The 21,151-nt window shown below is 40.3% G+C and overlaps 1 protein-coding gene across 2 annotated transcripts in view; it reads left to right on the forward strand.

Annotated features, from left to right (window-relative positions):
• The window catches only part of LOC117421325 (E3 ubiquitin-protein transferase MAEA), a 40,750-nt gene continuing 19,599 nt past the window's right edge, over window positions 1-21,151 (forward strand). Inside the window, exons 1-3 of one of the 2 annotated variants that reach the window (XM_034035572.3) lie at window positions 1-344; window positions 3,267-3,449; window positions 12,484-12,687. In XM_034035572.3, the coding sequence (XP_033891463.1) occupies window positions 276-344; window positions 3,267-3,449; window positions 12,484-12,687 (456 nt within the window). In that variant the 5' untranslated portion in view covers window positions 1-275. The remainder of the gene's footprint in view (window positions 345-3,266; window positions 3,450-12,483; window positions 12,688-21,151) is intronic. The other variant, XM_034035573.3, reaches the window with a different exon arrangement.

A 21,151-nucleotide genomic window follows, 5' to 3' on the forward strand; every position in this document is an offset into this window, starting at 1 on the left:
ACTCATGCAATTGGTTTCTATTGCAGTCAGCAAAGCGAGGTTCCCGGAAGAAAATAAATACATTTTTATTTACAACGATATATATTTTTTCGCGGTGATTTATTATTATTTTTAATTAAACATACTATACTGACTGTCTTAAAAAAACAAACAAAAAAAAAAACCGTACAATTGGAACATGCGTTTATTTCGGCTATCTGTGCTGGTTATCCCATGATGCAGTGCAGTGTTTTGTAAGTCTCCAGTTTAATGTGGCTTTTTTTCCCCAATCGAAGATGGCGGTGCAGGAATCAGCTGCTCAACTCTCCATGGCACTGAAGGTCCAGGAATATCCAACTTTAAAGGTGTGGTATTCAACTACAAACACGACAGCCAGGACCAATGCACATGTAAAAAACGCTGTTTAATAATCTCAGAGTGAGACATGGGTGTGTGGCTTCATCTGAGATTGGTGTCAGACACGTCTCTGTCTGGTGGTACAGTATTAATATCTGAACTAAAACGTTTTTCAGTCAAGTTATTCATAAGAAACAACAGTCCTCATGGTATAATGTACGTGACGTTATTGTTAATGTTTTTAATGTCTTGAGAGGCTCACATACCGTGTTCTCTTTATCAGCGAATTTGTAGCCCACGCCTAGTTTTGTCTGAGTTAAAAAAAAAAAAAAAAAAAAAAAAAAAAAAAGCTGTTTTCCAAAATTACATTTGGGCATTCTGATTCAGTGCCGTGGAGCAAAGCAAAAATCCCACCAACCCTCCCTGTCAAGTAATTCATCCAGACAACGAAAAGATTCGTTTATTTAACCTGTTTTTTATTTATTATAATTTCTTTCCTTAACGAGTGTGAACCATTGTCTGTAATTATCACGACCTGCGCTTGTTTACGGTTAGGACTAACCTATCCAACAGCTAATGTTTGCTGAAAACTGAAGTCCATATGATCCCTGGCAGTATATGCTTTGTCGGTGGTTTTCGATTGTCTTGCATTAACAAGCATGCAGACTGTTTGCCTTTGTCACATTACTTGCTAAATGTATGGAACAACACTTGCAAACACGTATTCTAGGGTTGTCATTTTTGTCGGACACGCGGATGGAAATAAGACTAGCATAGCAGTTTCACCCATTCCAGGTATTACTAGGAGCCAGAATAGCCATAGTGTATAGTTAAGAATTTCAGGTGTGTTTCATTAAACTCATAGTAAAACCAGGAATGGATCAAGCTGACATGCAATGGGAGTCTTGTTTCCATCTCTGGGGACAACTAAACGGTTTATATAGCCTACTGAGTGTAAGGTCCATGAAGTTAATATAGACTTACTTTGTTTAAGCATCAGACATTCGACATTGCTCATTACTGTGGGTAAAGTGTTATTGAATATAATAATAATTTATTCAACTCACATATTATGACAAGCTACAACCAAGAAGTTTGACCAGACCATGGGATGTTAGCCTGGTTTAGTTGTGTAACATTTGTGTTAAATGTTTCACAAGATGCATTAAATGCAAATATTACATTGTCTAATGTCTCTGAACAATGGCATAACATCCGGTAGAATATTCAACACATTTGATAATTGTTTTTTGCAGCACTACATGCCTGCAGTAAAATATGTTGACTATAGTCATGCAATGCTGTATAAGCCCATTAAAAAGATATATTTGTGTAAAAAGAAAAAAAAAAGTCCTGTTTCAGAACTACCTTAAATGTATTTATATTCTTGAAATGATGATTAGTTTGATGTTAAATACATTCATTGTACCTCCTTTATAGCTGTCAGAACAACTCCCAATAAACCAACCTGATTGTTTAAACTCATGGCACCTGGTCATTTCAGTAATGTGCCTGAACAAAGTTCTGTAAACAAAGGTTGGGTGCAGGGCTCAAGTTGTAAGCCCTGCTACAAAAATCAGGTTTTACCAAAGTGTAGTTTAGGCTTAAGAGATGGGATCTTCCTCTCCAAAAATGACATGACATGGAATGACATCTGCACAGTGGTACAGCAGATGGTTTCAGAATGCAAAACACATATGACTGAATTTCTCAAGATTTAATATTGCAGTTAAATAATGTTACATGGTTTGCAATGATTTTCAAATTGTAGTAAAATTAGCAGAAACATACTTTAACTTATCCAGCTGACCTACAATTCCACATTTGCAATGCTGTACCATGTTTTCATTGAAATAACAAGAGCCACACCCCCCCCAAAAAAATATAACCTACAGAATTATCATTTGTCCTGTAGTGTAGCAAAATTATAAAGAAACTTAAGTGAATTAAACACATTTCAGTGTAGAAGGCAAACACTATTAGATTCAGTATAACTGTAAATAGTTTATATTCATGACGTTTTTGGAGAACACCTTAAACAGACACAAAAGCTCTATTTTGATACACTTACAAGACATATATTTTCTGAGAGGAATACAACTAGTGTTGTGATATAAAACCATCAAGAAACAACTTGTTTGCATGAATGACTAGTTTCTTGCTAATTTGGGACCACTTATATATATATATATATTTCTTTATGAAAATGTGCCTTGCACTTGCTTCAAAATAACACCCAAAGTATATATCAATGTGCACATACATTTGTGTGATAAAAGAACAGCCCATCACAGTTGCCAGACAGTTGTTTCTTGTATTCTGATGGCGTCCAGTCTGCAAAGTATGCACAAGTTGACTCCTAAAATTATAATCGATCATACTTGTATCTAGTGTGCAGATGTCCAAATTCGATTTAACGCTACCATTTCTTTTTCATTCTCTTCCTAGTTTAACTCTTAAACTGTAGTGCAGAGCTATTGTTTGGTAAAGTTTTTAGACTGGCTTAGCTGTTGTTGCTGCATCCAAATTAGTACAGCAGATTGTTTAAAAAAAAACATAAAAATACAAGTGCTGAAAGATTGCTCTTAAATACGGTATTGGTTTTTAAGCTTGTGACATTGGACGATGCCATTTGAAAAACATTGAAAATGAATATTTAACCATGGAAAGGTTATAAAAATGCTGAACAATAATGGGTGGTCTCACTGACCCAGGTAAGGTAGTCCAAGACTAGTGTTAATCGGGGTCTGGAAAACTAGCAGGAAGTGTTGCATTGTGCTACACTGATTTGCCCTGTGAAATAGTCATTCTTCTAGTGTGAACGATTTGTTAATCTTACCAGAAGAGTTCCACAGATGTTGCAAACAGTCAGTTTCTCCCCTTGTAAAATTTAGTCCCTAAATGTTTTTTTTTACTTTCCTGCTTCACAGGTTCCGTATGAGACCTTGAACAAGCGCTTCAGGGCTGCTCAGAAGAATATAGACCGGGAGACAAGTCACGTGACCATGGTTGTGGCAGAGCTGGAGAAGACTTTGAGCAGCTGCCCAGCTGTGGAGTCTGTAGTTTCTTTACTAGATGGGGTTGTGGAGAAACTCAGTGCTCTGAAAAGAAAGGTGAGAATGGATATCAGTGAACCTTTTATCTCAAATTCAGAGGGAGGTGATTTATTTTGGAAATACAACATAATAAATGTTAGCAACAAGAAGAGAGGAGTTTGGCCTGTTGACAACAGAATATGTATAGTTGACCCTGTCTTGCATGGTATAAGAAAATGAGAAGCCAATCTTAGACCATAAAAGACAGGGCCAACTAAAAAAAAACAAAAAAACACGACGACACAATGTAATTATGCATGTCTTCAGAATTTTAGTTGGAAGTCTACCATACATGAGGCGATATGGTAAAATAAGATGTACAGTAATGTCCTGAAATCTGCCGTTTTAATTGGCTGAGAATGGCTTCTTGATATTTTAAAATTCTTTATTGTATTATCTTTATACGTGTCACAGGACTTCCTCTTATAATGTTTGGACTGCTGTCTCTCGGCATCCTTGCTTACCAAGACTGCACAAGACGAAATTCGTAAAATGATTGTAGCCTTGCAACCAACATCAACTTACATAAGAATACAACTATTTATTATGCAGAGATATGGAAATTTGGAAAATAGCTGGTTTCAGACGCAAATGGAGCTAGAAAATGCTGTTTACAGCTGCTGGCAAGTCACGCAAGTCCTTTGTAAAACTGCCATCTGCAGTGTGTGCCGTTCTCAATTGCCGAAGTGTTCAGATCCAAACAATAACATGATTTGCATGGTTAAGTCGCATCGGGGGGGAGAGAAACAACACCATAATAATGTCATCTCAGAAAAGAGTCCAGAAAAAAAAAAAAACTAGAAAACCTTGATCAGTCTGCAAATAAATGTGCAAAACTTTATCATTTTTTTATGTCAGTAGTTCAGAAATGTTTGCAATACTTACAATACAAGTGGTTTTCTTTTAGTTATGATAAAGATAAGTTTCTGTTTAAGTTCATCCATAAATAAAGCTACCAACCGTTCTGATTTTCCCTTTTTAGGTAGCATCTCCCGATGTCCCCACAAGTTTTGTAAAATCTTACTTTTGTCCCGCTTTTTATGAAAGTCTGTGTTTGGCCATAGCTCAATGGTAATTAAGCACCAGTGATGGACTGAGATAAATCTAAAGATACCAACTGGCCCCACAATACCAGAGACAGGAGAGGTTTTTAAAGTTGGCCCTAAACTGAAAGAAATTAATCTGTAAATTGTGTTAAACCTTTGCTAAGCTGATATTGTTGCTAAATTACAGAGAGGCAGCATGACGATACAATTGTCTTTTATGAAATTCCAGAAGTAAAATTTATCTTTAGTATTTTTATTAGTATTTTTTTCATTATGCATTTTTAATTGGAGCTCAGGTATTGAATAATATGCAGAACAACAACTAGAGAGAGTAAATTTAAGTTGACTTCATCACACAGCGCAGCTCCACAGCATTTGTTGCAACTTTTCAAGAAGTTTTCATTGAAAGAACACTGAGTAACCTGTATTGTGACATGTCCGGATTTAGGCTTCAGGAAGTCATTACTTTCAGTGTAAACTGCAATGCCATCACAGCCACCGCTTTTTGCTGATCCTGCATTTTCTGTGGGAATACGAATCAAGATTAGAGCTGATCTGGCTCTGTGAAAGCAGCTATACCAGGTCACACCCTATTTCAGACGTTTAACGGTGGGAGTAAAAACATCTGTGTGACACAGACAAGTCAAACCATATTCTGATACTATCAATAAACCAGCAGGTGATAACTGCTGGAGTAGTGGTTAGGGCTCTGGACTCTTGACCAGAGGGTTGTGGGTTCAATCCTCGGTGGGCGGACACAGTACAGATGTCGGTCCCGGCTTGTGAGAACAGTAGTGAGATGGTAGTGATCTCTTTATTTCTCACTAACACTGGAATGCATTTTAATCGAGGACTGTTGAAGATACAAGGGTTAGTAATCCACTCCTATTCCAAAGAGCCACTTTCCTTGGCTTGCATTTGTCTAAAAATACATCTGTGTAGCAGAAACCCCACACCCTGATTTTCTTCATTTTCGCCTGCTGACAGTCCTCCACAGCGGATGTGCTGGCACATGTAAAGCTGACCCTCTAGTAGTTAGCCAGCATGGTGGGAGATGCCTCAGTCAGTTGGCTTGTTGCTTGTGACAGTACTGTGACAGCTGGGACTGCTGGTTGCATTAGCTGCTCGCTGTTCACAGTCATTTAAAGAGGAATTTCCCAATAACTGTAACTTGATTACACTTGATAGCATTCTTGCTGTTGTGTGTTTTTTCAAACCTATACCCAATTGACAACCTTTGAAGTTTTGTTTCCTGCTATTGCCGCAGTTACAATTACTTTTTTTTTTTTATATTTTTTTCTTAATTTTGTCATTAATCACTCAAATTTTCATAACTGACACCCAATAAAAAACGTGTTAAAACTGAACACAGTTGTTAGCTAGATTTGTGAAAGTGGTATTTCTAGAATTGTAATTTTTTCATACATTTTGTGTGGTGGTGTCTCTTGTCATCTGATGCAGTTTGGATAAGAAAACTGCAAAGCAAGATGTACTGAAGTTGACAGATTCTAAAATGATTTCAACTACACAATAAATATATTATTTGGTAGTACCCATGCTGCCCTTCGAGATTTATTATTTTTTAGGATGATGCGTGAAAATATGTAGTAATCCACCATTAGTGGTTCTCTACATCGGCATCTTTGTGTGTTAACTGTTCATTTTCTCTTGCAGTAAAATAATTGTAATTTTTTTAATTTTTTGCCTTGACAGCACAGTGAGCAGTTCTTTGTGACTTGCAAGGCTTGCTGGAACCGCATAAGGATAAGCAATCTGTCACATGTGCCCCATGCTGCTGGATAGCTGCCGTTGTTTTGCTACAACTGAAATATGTGTCAGAAAGCACAACTGTTTTACTGGAAATGATGACTAACTTGGATAATCCAGTATTTTTAGTCTGCACGTAAATGGTTGCTAAAAGTCAATAGTGTATAAATAATCTACTTTCAGTAAATATATAATCTTTCAATCTGTACCCATGTCTTGCATGAAACTAGACAGACAGGAAACATAAAACAGTGACGTTCTGTGTGTGTTTAGATTTTTTAATGTATTGAGAATGTTTGTTGGAATTGGCTTGCTGGGTGCAATTTAAAATTCCGCTTCGCTGTGCATGGAACATGCATATTTAACAATGTGATGCTGCTTGGCTGGTTTTTACCGTGTTGAAATGAACACAGAACCACAAGAGTCTGAGCTCGTTATTTAAATCAGTGCTTCCTTTTGTGCTTTTGGAATGACTATATGTTTTAAGGGTGATGTGTTTCTAAAGCAGAAGGCGATGAGATGGAAATTGCACTACTTTGTATTTCTGCAGTATAAAAAGTCCTTTGTGAGTGAAAATCTTTCTTGAAACGGAAATGATTAAAGAAATGCGTGCAGATTGGCGTGAGAAATTTGGTATCGCTCAACGGCCACGGTTCTTTGTAGGGAATGTTAACACCTTTTATTTACATTTTAAAACTTTGAATTAACTATAACTTAACATTATATCAAAGACGAGCACAAACACTTGGATTAAGTCTCCAAGTAAGACTTGTTAGAAATAGGAAACAGCTGAATCGAGATAGCTGGACTTTTCTTTACAAAAATGCACACTACCATTTTGGAAAAGCTACTATAATTTTAATTTTTTGTATTGCCATTAAAAAATGAATAGTGAAATCCTTTACGCTGCATACATATTTCAAACGGACTGGAGTTTGTAGTTTTAATAAGCATGTTACCAGAGGCGAGGCCTAAAGCTGTGCACCCCTTGCAGTTTGCGCTTGCCTGTTTCTCATTCCCTAGTAATTTCAAATGAAACCTTAGTAGTACAAGCAGTACTGCCACTAGAGATGTACTGAATATCATGCATTGTTAGTGTTAACAGTTGTATATACTGGAAAACAGTACTAAATGCTTGGTAACTAATTTAATTTACTTTAGAGTAAGTGTCAAATATCAGAACATGTAAATGGCTGTTTGCTGAAACAAAAGAACATTGGTGTTATTATTGCTGGAGTTGATCAGGTTGATGTCATTGGTAGGGTGTCAGAAATGAATGTGCCTTTTATAACATCTACTATTAAAACAAGCACACTTAAAAGGAAGGGTGCTGCCTTGGATATTTATTAAAGAGTAACGCACAAAACTTTTGGGTCCACTTCGAATTGGTGTTGTACACAGTAACTTCTGGAGAGATTATTGTATTTAAGAATAGATCGCCTCTCTGTCTTATAAAATATTTTTGCACTGCAGAAAACTCAATTGTAATCTAATGGCTATATATACATTTTACAGGTTAAATTTTATGGTTCTGTTCTGACTTTCACAGGAGCCCAATTAACCTGGCAGCTCTTCGTAGGGATTGATCAGATGTGGTGTTAATGCTGATGTGCTGCAGCTATTATCTACAAACAAAATTTGACTTGGTAGCGCTTAGCAGTGGATTGGGTTAAATACATTCCCAGTTTAGCCAGCTGGGGTCTGCAGGAGGAGAATGCCAGTGCCAGACTTGCACAGATTTTCACGGCTGCAGCACAATGAGAATGCCAAAATGCCATACACCACTCTCTTAATGTTTATTGCTGTGTAATCTACCTAAATACATTTCACTTCAACACGTCCTTGGGATACCTCATCTTTTACAGGGTTTCCCCCTTTATTCATGAACTTGGCACATGTCTGGTGGTTGGGCATTTGTATGTTTTTAGCGGTATGCAAATCAAACAGTTTAAATACAGTAGGTTTTCTGAGAACATTTCACAGATCATCCCATTTATAAACTGTTCCAAAATTGTGTGGTCACATCAAGGTTAGAATTCTGTTAATTCTTGATTTTTAAATTGCTGCTATAACAGTCAGCATTCTGTCTGTTTCTCCCACCCTCCTACGGCAAATGTGGTGTGTTGTACTCTTCGTACCTTCACAGTTTCATGTTTCTTTTGGATATTTGTCCAGATCGCTACATCTAAAGGAATACAATACCGTCTTTCTACATCCAAGCTAGTGTTAACCTGAGTAACCAAATCCTGTGTGCTGTGCTGCATACAGTCCCTCATTTAATCCCATGAGTAGTAACAAAATCCCTGGTAAATTCAAATCTAGTCTGGTACGTGACTTCTAGATTCCTCAGCATGATTGCTAAAATCCATGGAACGGGGGGGGGAAAGACATCTCTTTTTTTTGTTCCAGCAGGTTTTGAAGGTTTGCAATTTGCAGAATTGTCTTGTTCCCAAATCTCAAGTCTCAATATTCTGTCATTCTGTTGGCAGCTATTTAAACCAGAGATGCCTTTGCATTTGCAGATCAAGAAATTGATGTGGGAGGAAGTGTAATTGTTCATTGATTAATGCACTAGGTGTCATTGTTTGGATGCTACAGTAATTCATGCAGTTTCCGTTGAGTTCCAAAGAATCATTTTAGACTGTTTACCAGTGCCAAACGGGTGTGTTGTACAAGATTACTGAAAAGGCAGTTCTCAAGCCCTATCTGCACTACAAAACCACGTCTAGTTAGATTTGTTACCACCTTTTATCCAAGTTTGTGTCTATGCTGTGACTAAGAACTGTGGCCAAGATACCGTAGATCAGAACAGTGTACACTTAACTTAAACATTCATAAGGTTATGCCATAGTATTTGCTTGTCCAAGACTCCTCAGTCTTTTAGTTCTCTGCATTATATATGGTACAGCAGCACACTGTATGCTTAACCCTTATGTGTCAGTGATTTTACAAAGCTGCTGCTGCCACATTGTCAAAGGTACTGGCTTCATATTTGCACTAAATGTGTTGGTGACCTCTGACCTAATATGGCTGCCATTTTGAGGTGATGTTACTTTTAAGTTTCTTGGGGATAGACGTTCCCCTTTCAGTTATTGTCTTGGTATTTGGTACACAGTTGTATTCTATGATTTCCTCAGTTAATTTCCATTATCTGTGTTTTCCTGTTAATTATTAATTTCATTAATTATTGAAACAAACAAACAAAAAAAAAACCCACATGTTTTGACACAGTGTGTCTTCATCAGGTGTTGCAGCGATTGTCAATTAAAAAAAAAAAAACAGCTTTATCATATACCATATTTCTTTTGCAAGAGGTTTTGATTTCTTCTAAAAAATAATTCATCTTCAGATAAAGTCAATCAAAAATAGTTTATTCAGGAATCAAAATGCAAACAGGAACAAAGCAAATCGAATGCGATCCATCAGTGATCTTGCACACAAGTCTCGGTTGATGGTGTTCTGAGCTGGCATCAATGTAGATGTTATTTACTTCTGAGCTGAGTTTTCATGGCATCAGAGATGTGTTTTTTTCTGAGCCGGCATGGCACAGAGATGGTAGTTTCTGAGCCGGCATCAGTCTAGATGTTTCTGAGCTGAGCCAAGAAATTACTTTGTACAGCACAGATACACAGCTAGCTTACGTAATTTCCTTGACCAAATTTAGTCTTAGTTGGTGCTTATCTTGGCGAGAGCCGAGTTCAAATCAGCATGAAGTTTTAACATCTACTCTCGTGTAATGGAAATCTTCTTCACTTTACCAAGGTCAGCAGAAACCCAGATAACAAGAAGTTACATTTAAGAACATTGATATGAGTTTTGCTCAAGTCTAACAGACAGCATAGCGCTATACCCACGCATCACAAGGTCAAACAAAAAGGCTGGTGATTGCAAACAGCTGATGTGCACCAGCTGTGTACAGCTTAATTTTAAGAGTTCTTTACCCCTGCTTTGATTCTGAGCATAGATTAAACACAGGAAACTGTTTACAGACAGTTTCAATCATTTCTTTACAGTTTAAATGGGAAGCATAAGTAACAGGTTGCATAATGAAAAGGAACAAAGGCTGATGAAACAATAAGAGCTTGTGCCATTTAACTGGAACAATGTGTACACTGTCCCACACAAGGTGCGTGGTTATCAGAAAAAGCCTACGTGTTCCAATTGTATAGTGTGTTATTATGCATTCCGTGACACTTATCTAAAGTTATAGCATGTCACTTTTAATAGAAGTAAATGGTTTTAGAACCAGTTTTAATTGGTTCGATTATGGTTTGTATATAGGCTTAGAACAGCTTATTAAGCAGAAACAAAGGTTTTATCGTCCCCCTGAGGTCACAGCTGCACTCTGAGTTCTTAAAAGCCAGTTACTCCCTACAAGGCCAGTGCAGTACATAGGCAGAAGTTTCAAAATCCTTACACTTTGAATTTAAGAATCACTTTTTTTAACAATTTATTGCTTCTCAGAAATATCCTGTGTCTTAAATTTGAGTACAGTATAGTGATGCGTGTATTAAAATCGCCAATAAAAGACGTGACTATCAGAGTACACAAACAGCAACGTGACTTACTGCTGAGAAAAGACAATAAAGATGTCTGCCCGAATACACAAGCAGCAAGCTTCCTGAGGAATTCCAAGAGAAACAGATCTTGGACAGATCGGAAGTGCTGATCAGACCCCCGTATTTTTCGACATGCCAAACAATGTTCAGTGCTGTTGTGGTTGCTAGGTTACATGTTGCCTGATGTCGTGGTGTGTTGAGTCATGTTTGCTGTTGCCAGGATGTGTGATGCCGTAAGTGAGGGGTGTGTGTACGATACAACAGCGTAATTGAGGTTGTATGTTTATAAATGCATATTTTATTTAGTGCTGTGTCCGGAGGTTTGAAGGTTTGTTCGCTAGCCAGGGATTCAAAGATTTGTTTTCAACCTTTGAAGGTTTGTCAGACACCATTCATGCACTATGTTTTTTTTGGGTTTTTTTTCCTTCCTGTTAACAGAAACTGTTTGACAGTGTGTGAATACTATAAATCACACATTAAATGTCACTCACATGCAAAATTTGATCATTTGATTTGTATAATGCATATTACGTAAACAAAAGTTGTTATTAAAATCTGCTATCAAATCGTTATACGTAGCAACTTTACATGGAGCCGTTGCCGTGTATGGAGCAGGATATAGTATCCAAAGCAGTGGGCAGGTACCTCTAGTGGCTGTATTGCTTCAGTAAAATATGTGCGGAGTACCGAGTATACAAGACAGTGTAAGAGAAGTGCTATGGCAGAATATGTTTGAAACATACATAATATATGCTAACACTAATAATTTTAATTTCAAAAACTGAGCACCATCCACACCTCCAGCTTGTGTTATCCAGAGGCAGAACTTTAATTTCTTCATTCGCCATCTCAACAGCAAAACGTTATATAGCATAAGGCGTAAGCTGTATTGAAAGAAATGTCTCGAAACCCCTCTGCTGTTTGGGATTTTTTGTTAAATGCCCAGACGACCAAAAAAAAAGTTTGAATGCAAACTGTGCAAGCGACTCGTATCATGGAGGCATAACCAATCTCTGGTGTCACTTGACAAGCGTAAGTTCGTAGTAGTAGTAGTAGTAGTAGTAGTAGTCCTATTTAAGGCCCATAAAATGGGAACTACACCAGCTGTCAAAGGACAGCTGGACAAAAATTCTACTTAGCTCCCTTTTCGAGGGTGCTAACAAGTATGAGCCTTAACTAATGTAACAAAAAAATACCTGTAAAAGGACTGTGGATTAAATATTAAGTACAAAAGGGGAGGTGGTACAGAGCACGCCCCCTAGAGCCCACTGGTCGACAAAAGAGGTCATGTCGCCAGCGGACTCCGCGTGGGCGTGCTCTAACTTAACCATTGAACGGACAAGGACCCTGAACATGGCCCCACAATCAAAGAGACCCTCCCCGATCATCTTACGCTTCCTGGTCTTGTAATTTGCCAGTTTAGCAAGAGCCAGGAGCAGATTCACGAGGAGGTCTCTCTTCTTGCTGGAGCCACGGACAGGGTGCCCGAAAATGAGGAGGGTGGGGGAGAAATGCAGCCAGAACTGCAGCAGGAGGTTCTTCAGCAGCAGGAAGAACGGCTGTACATTTTTTATATCATTAAGGAGAGAGATATCTCTTCCCTGACAGCCTTGTCTTGTTCCACACGTGATTTCGCCCTGCGTGTCTTGCATTTGGTCACATGTGTTTTTGTTGTACCAGGCTGCAGAGTCTATCCAGGCTGAAGACGAGAGTGCGAAGTTGTGCAAGAGGAGGATTGAGCACCTGAAGGAGCACAGCAGCGACCAGCCGGCTGCAGTGAACGTGTGGAAGAAGCAGCGCATGGACCGCATGATGGTGGAGCACCTGCTGCGCTGCGGCTACTACAGCACGGCTGTGAAGCTCGCCAGGCAGAGCGGCATAGAGGTGGGCATTGCTGCAGTACACGGTCTGTTTAGAATTACATCTTTTAGGAATATTTGTAACCAGTCAGAAAATAAATCAAGAGAAGCCCTAGTGTTCTTTTTTTTTTTGTGTGTTTTTTTGTTTTGTTGTATGTTTGAGTGAGTTTTTCTAAAAGTATATTATACTGCCAGGCCAATTTTTCAAAAATTTTGCTCTGCCCCATTTTCTATACATTGATGTACTCCTTGCTTGCTCTTGTGTGGAAATCGACTATTTTCAGTGGATTCCTGCCTGTTTTGCTGTGGAACATGGCTGCCACAATCCCAGGATCTCAATGCAGTTGACCATGCGTGGGATGAACTCAATCCTCTTCCTACCAGCTGTGTAAAATATTAATGACTGAATGGATTAACATGCTTTTAGACACCTTCCAGCACCTTGTGGAGCCTATGCCATGTGGTGTCAAGGGACAGGTCCTAATAAAGTGGCCAGACAGTGTTGATAGGGCTGTGGAGTCAACTTTAAATTGTTGAAAAGTAGTATATAGAAAAGGTGATTAAATATATTTGAAAAGGCCATTCTTTCAGTACTATTAGGGGAGGGGAAATGGAGTGCCTTGGATCTGCAGCTGATCATCTGTACATGAAAAATGAAGATGTTCAATTTGAATATAGAACTTGCTTCCAAACATGTTTTACCATGTCACCGATTTGAGATAATTTGAATATTAATATGAAAAATTGTTGTAATTTCTGTTGTAATATTAATGGAAAGCTTTTATGTCAAGCTACCAACTTGCAAAAATTGTGTTACGGCCATCTACTTTGGCAATTAAAGCTAAATCTCTGGCAGAAAAATATGGTCTATAAAGGTCAGATTTATATTCAATGAAGTGTAAGAGAATTAAATGAAAGTAACATTTTCAGATACAATCAATAGCATATAACATGAACAGGATTCCAGTCCAGGGAGTTCCTAGCGGAGGATTATCCGTGAGGGTTGTACCTGGGTTTCAGACAGGATTCCAGTACAGAGAGTTCCTAACGCAGGATTATCCGTGAGGGTTGTACCTGGGTTTCAGACAGGATTCCAGTCCAGGGAGTTCCTAACGCAGGATTATCCGTGAGGGTTGTACCTGGGTTTCAGACAGGATTCCAGTCCAGGGAGTTCCTAGCGCAGGATTATCTATGAGGGTTGTACCTGGGTTTCAGACAGGATTCCAGTCCAGAGAGTTCCTAACGCAGGATTATCTGTGAGGGTTGTACCTGGGTTTCAGACAGGATTCCAGTCCAGAGAGTTCATAGCGCAGGATTATCCGTGAGGGTTGTACCTGGGTTTCAGACAGGATTCCAGTCCAGGGAGTTCCTAACGCAGGATTATCCGTGAGGGTTGTACCTGGGTTTCAGACAGGATTCCAGTCCAGGGAGTTCCTAGCGCAGGATTATCCGTGAGGGTTGTACCTGGGTTTCAGACAGGATTCCAGTCCAGAGAGTTCCTAACGCAGGATTATCTGTGAGGGTTGTACCTGGGTTTCAGACAGGATTCCAGTCCAGAGAGTTCCTAACGCAGGATTATCTGTGAGGGTTGTACCTGGGTTTCAGACAGGATTCCAGTCCAGAGAGTTCCTAGCGCAGGATTATCTGTGAGGGTTGTACCTGGGTTTCAGACAGGATTCCAGTCCAGAGAGTTCCTAGCGCAGGATTATCTGTGAGGGTTGTACCTGGGTTTCAGACAGGATTCCAGTCCAGAGAGTTCCTAGTGCAGGATTATCTGTGAGGGTTGTACCTGGGTTTCAGACAGGATTCCAGTCCAGGGAGTTCCTAGCGCAGGATTATCTGTGAGGGTTGTACCTGGGTTTCAGACAGGATTCCAGTCCAGGGAGTTCCTAGCGCAGGGTTATCTGTGAGGGTTGTACCTGGGTTTCAGACAGGATTCCAGTCCAGAGAGTTCCTAGCGCAGGATTATCTGTGAGGGTTGTACCTGGGTTTCAGACAGGATTCCAGTCCAGAGAGTTCCTAACGCAGGGTTATCTGTGAGGGTTGTACCTGGGTTTCAGACAGGATTCCAGTCCAGAGAGTTCCTAGCGCAGGATTATCTGTGAGGGTTGTACCTGGGTTTCAGACAGGATTCCAGTCCAGGGAGTTCCTAGCGCAGGATTATCTGTGAGGGTTGTACCTGGGTTTCAGACAGGATTCCAGTCCAGAGAGTTCCTAGCGCAGGATTATCTGTGAGGGTTGTACCTGGGTTTCAGACAGGATTCCAGTCCAGGGAGTTCCTAGCGCAGGATTATCTGTGAGGGTTGTACCTGGGTTTCAGACAGGATTCCAGTCCAGAGAGTTCCTAGCGCAGGATTATCTGTGAGGGTTGTACCTGGGTTTCAGACAGGATTCCAGTCCAGAGAGTTCCTAACGCAGGGTTATCTGTGAGGGTTGTACCTGGGTTTCAGACAGGATTCCAGTCCAGAGAGTTCCTAGCGCAGGATTATCCGTGAGGGTTGTACCTGGGTTTCAGACAGGATTCCAGTCCAGGGAGTTCCTAGCGGAGGATTATCTGTGAGGGTTGTACCTGGGTTTCAGACAGGATTCCAGTCCAGGGAGTTCCTAGCGCAGGATTATCTGTGAGGGTTGTACCTGGGTTTCAGACAGGATTCCAGTCCAGGGAGTTCCTAGCGCAGGATTATCTGTGAGGGTTGTACCTGGGTTTCAGACAGGATTCCAGTCCAGAGAGTTCCTAGCGCAGGATTATCTGTGAGGGTTGTACCTGGGTTTCAGACAGGATTCCAGTCCAGGGAGTTCCTAGCACAGGATTATCTGTGAGGGTTGTACCTGGGTTTCAGACAGGATTCCAGTCCAGGGAGTTCCTAGCGCAGGATTATCTGTGAGGGTTGTACCTGGGTTTCAGACAGGATTCCAGTCCAGGGAGTTCCTAGCGCAGGATTATCTGTGAGGGTTGTACCTGGGTTTCAGACAGGATTCCAGTCCAGGGAGTTCCTAGCACAGGATTATCTGTGAGGGTTGTACCTGGGTTTCAGACAGGATTCCAGTCCAGGGAGTTCCTAGCGCAGGATTATCTGTGAGGGTTGTACCTGGGTTTCAGACAGGATTCCAGTCCAGAGAGTTCCTAGCGGAGGATTATCTGTGAGGGTTGTACCTGGGTTTCAGACAGGATTCCAGTCCAGGGAGTTCCTAGCGCAGGATTATCTGTGAGGGTTGTACCTGGGTTTCAGACAGGATTCCAGTCCAGGGAGTTCCTAGCGCAGGATTATCTGTGAGGGTTGTACCTGGGTTTCAGACAGGATTCCAGTCCAGGGAGTTCCTAGCGCAGGATTATCTGTGAGGGTTGTACCTGGGTTTCAGACAGGATTCCAGTCCAGGGAGTTCCTAGCGCAGGATTATCTGTGAGGGTTGTACCTGGGTTTCAGACAGGATTCCAGTCCAGAGAGTTCCTAGCGCAGGATTATCTGTGAGGGTTGTACCTGGGTTTCAGACAGGATTCCAGTCCAGAGAGTTCCTAGTGCAGGATTATCTGTGAGGGTTGTACCTGGGTTTCAGACAGGATTCCAGTCCAGAGAGTTCCTAGCGCAGGATTATCTGTGAGGGTTGTACCTGGGTTTCAGACAGGATTCCAGTCCAGAGAGTTCCTAGCGCAGGATTATCTGTGAGGGTTGTACCTGGGTTTCAGACAAATGGCCCTGTTAGGGTGCAGTTTCAAGGAAGACAAAAAAAAAAAAACAAGAGAGAACACGGCCAATAATTTCTCACATTTACATGGAGTAGCATATAATATATGTTTACACGTTTATTTATTTATTTATTTTAATATGAAGTAAGTGGCCATTAGTTACTAATTCTGATAAGATGCTTAGAAGCAATTTGAGCATCTGTTTCAATTATCTGATCATTGCACTCAATGTATTTAAGGGTGTAATGGCCACAATATTGAAACCATTTGTGTACCTTTTTTTACTTTTTAGTGTTTTATATACTCTAGCAGTAATGTATTTTACAATAAACTATAAACTAAACGTTTTCTGGATCTAGGTAGTGGAATAAATGTATCGGTCAATGTTGGATTGTGAAAGATTAAGATGTTGTCACCTGTCTGTTTTATGCATTAGCACGAAGCAAACCAAAACGAGAACATCTGTACAAAAAGCTAAAGTTATCAAAATGAATACGAAAAAATAATGTATTCAAATTGCCAGCATTTCTAACCAAGGTCAGAACAGAATTTAAATAAGATAATCTCCATATTCAAATAAGATACAAATTATGAGATTCATTTGGAGGTTATTATATCAAAATTATTTCCCTGGGTCTGTCTTTTTTTCCATCCTAAAAGTATTTATCATCTCATTAGGATCCTGAACATGATTAACAAATTATCTAAACGAGCAAAAGTATTGTAACTCCCAGCATTTCGCTCACTGATATTTGGTCACACGTTAATGAATTCTGTTCTCTGAGCCGATGTTATTTCCATGGTCATATCTTGAATGTACAATGAAAGCATTGTTGTAAGATTGTGCATTATGAATAGTTTTATATGTGATTTTGTTTAAAAAAAAAAAAAAAAAAAAAAAAAAAAGCCAGTTGGACTAGGCTTCAGCAAACCCAGTACTGATCTTGGTTCTCGAACATGGTTGTTCTGATATGGACAGTGCCATACTGGATGATGTGCAGTAAGCATTTTCAAGGTGATCATGTCCCAAACGTTGACTCTTAATTGTCAGTGTTGTTTCCTGCCATGATTATAGGCTGTCTTCAAGGTTGTCCCTTTTTTTTTTTCCAACAAATCATTTATTGGCGTTCTCAGGAAATGAAATCTTGTCAAGTGACTCATCGCACACTATTCTGGATGTAGACATCTAGTGTATATTAACATCCAGTGTTCGATTTTAAGTCTGGTCTGTTTGCCAGCGACAGTCAGAAATTTGGACGGACAAGTGCATTCAACTTACCCGGTGTCCGTAGGACAAGTGCATCATAAATATATTTTAATATCTTGTACAATGAAAGCTGACTCTTCCTGTATTGGTGTGTGCCGGCATGTATGCAGTGGTACAGTAGCTAAAGATCATAAAGATGCTGGGAACCAGTGATGGCCACTTCTGCAATGTACACAGCAACATACCTCTTGTGTCTCGCCAATGAAGTTGCATTTTCAGTCGACCCTGAGGTTATCACCCCGAGGTGGTGAGCCTCATCTGGGAGAGATTTGAGAGAGCAGAGAGAGACCTCTTTGCCTCCCAGGAATCGACCCACTGTCCCCTCTGGTTCTCCATAATAGGAGGCGGGGACCCGCTGGGAATAGATGCCTTGGCACACTAGTGGACGAGGCATCTGTGATACGCCTTCCCGCCACCCACCCCTCCCGCTGTGTCTGGAGAAAATCAGGCAGGACTGGGCCAAGTGCTCCTATTAGCCCTGTTCTGGCCCAGGAGACCTGTGATTTTCAACATGCAGCTCCTGAGCGGCCACCCGTAGAGACTGCCAACGTGCCCGTCCTGCTCAGTCAGGCACGGGGGACCTTGTGGCATCCCGACCCGTAGAGCCTGCAGCTGAACGGCTGCATTTGACCCATCTGGGTCTGGCCAACACTGTTATTGACACCCTACAAAATGCCAGAGCAGCGTCCACGTGTTCCCAGTAAGGGTACAAGTGGGGCGTCTTTCAGACGTGGTGTCTGCCTCGTGGATTCAACCCCACGACCTATCCCATGGCAGTTATACTGCAATTTTTGCAGGACCGGTTTGGTGATGAGAAATCCCACTCCTCATTAAAGGTCTATCTGGCAGATATTTCAGCTTGACTTGTTGAGATTGACTTGGTCTCCCAAGGAGCTCACTTCCTGGCGGGGCAATTTTTGAAAGGGGTTCGGCAGCTTTGGCCATCTATGATGGACATTGTTCCTTGCTGGAGGCTAAACATTGTGCTTGATGCACTCATGAAGCCTCCATTTGAGCCTCTGCATTCAACTTAGCTGAAATTTTTGTCATTTAAAGCAGCTTTCTTGCTTGCTATCACCTCCACAAAGTGGGTGAGTGAGATGCAGGCATTCTGTATAGAGAAAGCTTGCTTAATTCTTACAGAGGCCTGGACAAAGGTCACGCTCCATACCAATCCTGCTTTTTTGCTGAAGACCATCTCGGCATTTCATGTCAAATAGTCTGTTGAATTGGATGCTTTCCATCCACCTCCCTTCCAGTCTGACGAGCAACAGCTCCATACGCTCTGCCCAGTTCGGGCCCTGGTGTACTATATTGACAGGACGAAAAGTTGGAGGCAGTCCAAACTGTTTTTTGGGTGGCAAACTTGGTCAGAACTGCCTATGAACTGGCCAACTTGCCCCCGCCAGAAAAGCTCACTGCCCATTCCACGAGAGGCATGGTAACTTTGTGAGCTTTATTCCAGGGTGCATCTGTCAAAGACATATGCAGTGCAGCAGTGTGGGCTACTCCCCATACCTTCACTAGGTAATACAGGCTGAATGTCGTGGATCCTCAAAACCCTGGCTTTGGAACTAGAGTGTTAATGGACCCACAGGCATAGAGGTGAGTTTCTCCCTCAGTTTTTCACCCTAGCTAATTACTGCGGTTCCAAATGGTAGTGCATAGGGCAGCCTCTTGGCTTAGCCTTGTAGCATTCCGGTCATTCGGCAGTCTTACCCTTGCGATAGCTTGGGTATACTGACTCATTCGGTAATGGTTGCATTTCGTACTTGAAAAGGAACATTAGGTTATTATCATAACCCTGGTTCCATGAAGTAGAAATGTAACCATTAAACTTCAAGGTCGCTGTGTCCATGATTACAGCAGGCTTGAAGAAAAAAAGACACAGAGATCTGTGAGTGCAGTCCTTTTGATACCTTAAGGGCGGACTCATGACTGCGTCACAGGCTCGGTGAGCAGCTTTGGTATACAATTTTCAGGAATCGGGTCTTTAGGAGGTAAATATTAATTTGCTAATGGTTACATTTCTATTTCAGGAAACTAGGGTTGTGATAATGTAATGTTTTTTTGAAAGTCAAGCAACATGAATACAAATATTTACTGTACAAGTTGTGTTGCTTTTTTTTCTAGTGGACGACGTGCAGCACAAACACAAAGTTAAAACTAGGGATGCACTGATCACCGGTTTGGGAATTGGTGCCGATGATTTAGTAAAGTACCATCATCTTTAATCTGCATTATATCCAATTTATCATTGTTGTTGGTATTTATTGATATGGAATATAGGTAATCTGAATTGGCCCCAAAAATCACAATCGGTCCATCCCTAGTTACTGTAAAAATGGCTTTCACTTTGAGCTATGCAAGCTATGTAGTTTGCAATGCTGTTCTTACGAAAACAGACTTTAAACGCTACATATACTGTAGTATACTACTCTGCATCTGCATATTTATCCCTTTGATAGGTACCGTAGTGTGTGTTAGTGTTGGGACAAGCATGCTCGTTTAGTTTCTAATTTAGCGAAAATAAATAGAATCCCATGCTGCAGTAAATTAAAACCCGACCAAGTTACAAATCAGATTAAGTAAACATCCATTCAGTAGAATGCATTTGTTTCTTTTTGCATGCGGTAATATACTGGTAACACAAAATGAAACCTTAGATAAAGACCCAATATGGTTTTCCCTAAAATATTAACAAAGTTTAAGCCACTATTATTAATGTCCACCTCTTTCAAAATAATACAGATTTAGTTTAAGGAAAAATACTACTGGTTTGTGACGCAGTACCACTCAATAACCTTCTATCCCCTTCTTCATTTCAATTCTAACTTGGCAATTATACAATACTCTGTTTGTAGATCATTTAATTAGACTTTACCACCTACCTTTTATATACCCATTAGAGATCAACATGCAGAACACACTGGTGTTGCCCTTGTATGTGCCCAGTATTCCAAAATTCCATTTTGGAATACTGTCTGTTATCATGACCGATGACTCAAAGTGTAAGAGGACACAGCCTCGCCATATTAATTGTAATTTTTATGATTTCAGGTGGCTTCCATGGTAGATAATTTATTAAAATCCTTATCAGTTACAGTTGTTAGTGACTGCTGCATAAGCAAAACAGCCTTAATGGTGTCTAAATCCCTGGAGATTTCTCTGAAATGATTACAGATAACCTTCAAGCAAGAGCTGCTTTTTAAAACTCTACAGTTGCCAGCCCTTTTGACGTCTGCTTACAGTTCACAAAGAGATGGTTTACAGTACGTTTACGTGGTCACTGCATACACCGAAGACTGGGGTTCACAGTACTGTAATTTAAGAGAATTAAAATATGATAAATGTTTTGTAAAATGTAGTGCACCCAGTGCTACTGGACTTCATTGGGTTAGGTGTTTTGAACAGGTACACAGGGTTCGTATAGGTCCTGGAAATCCTGAAAAGTGCATAAAATTCAAGTACTGGAGAACTTGGAAAAGCATTTTTTTTTTTGAGTGCTTGATTTCCCTTTTAGAAAATGTTGGTAAA

This window comes from Acipenser ruthenus, chromosome 1 (assembly GCF_902713425.1).
Source record: "Acipenser ruthenus chromosome 1, fAciRut3.2 maternal haplotype, whole genome shotgun sequence".
NCBI lineage: Eukaryota > Metazoa > Chordata > Actinopteri > Acipenseriformes > Acipenseridae > Acipenser > Acipenser ruthenus.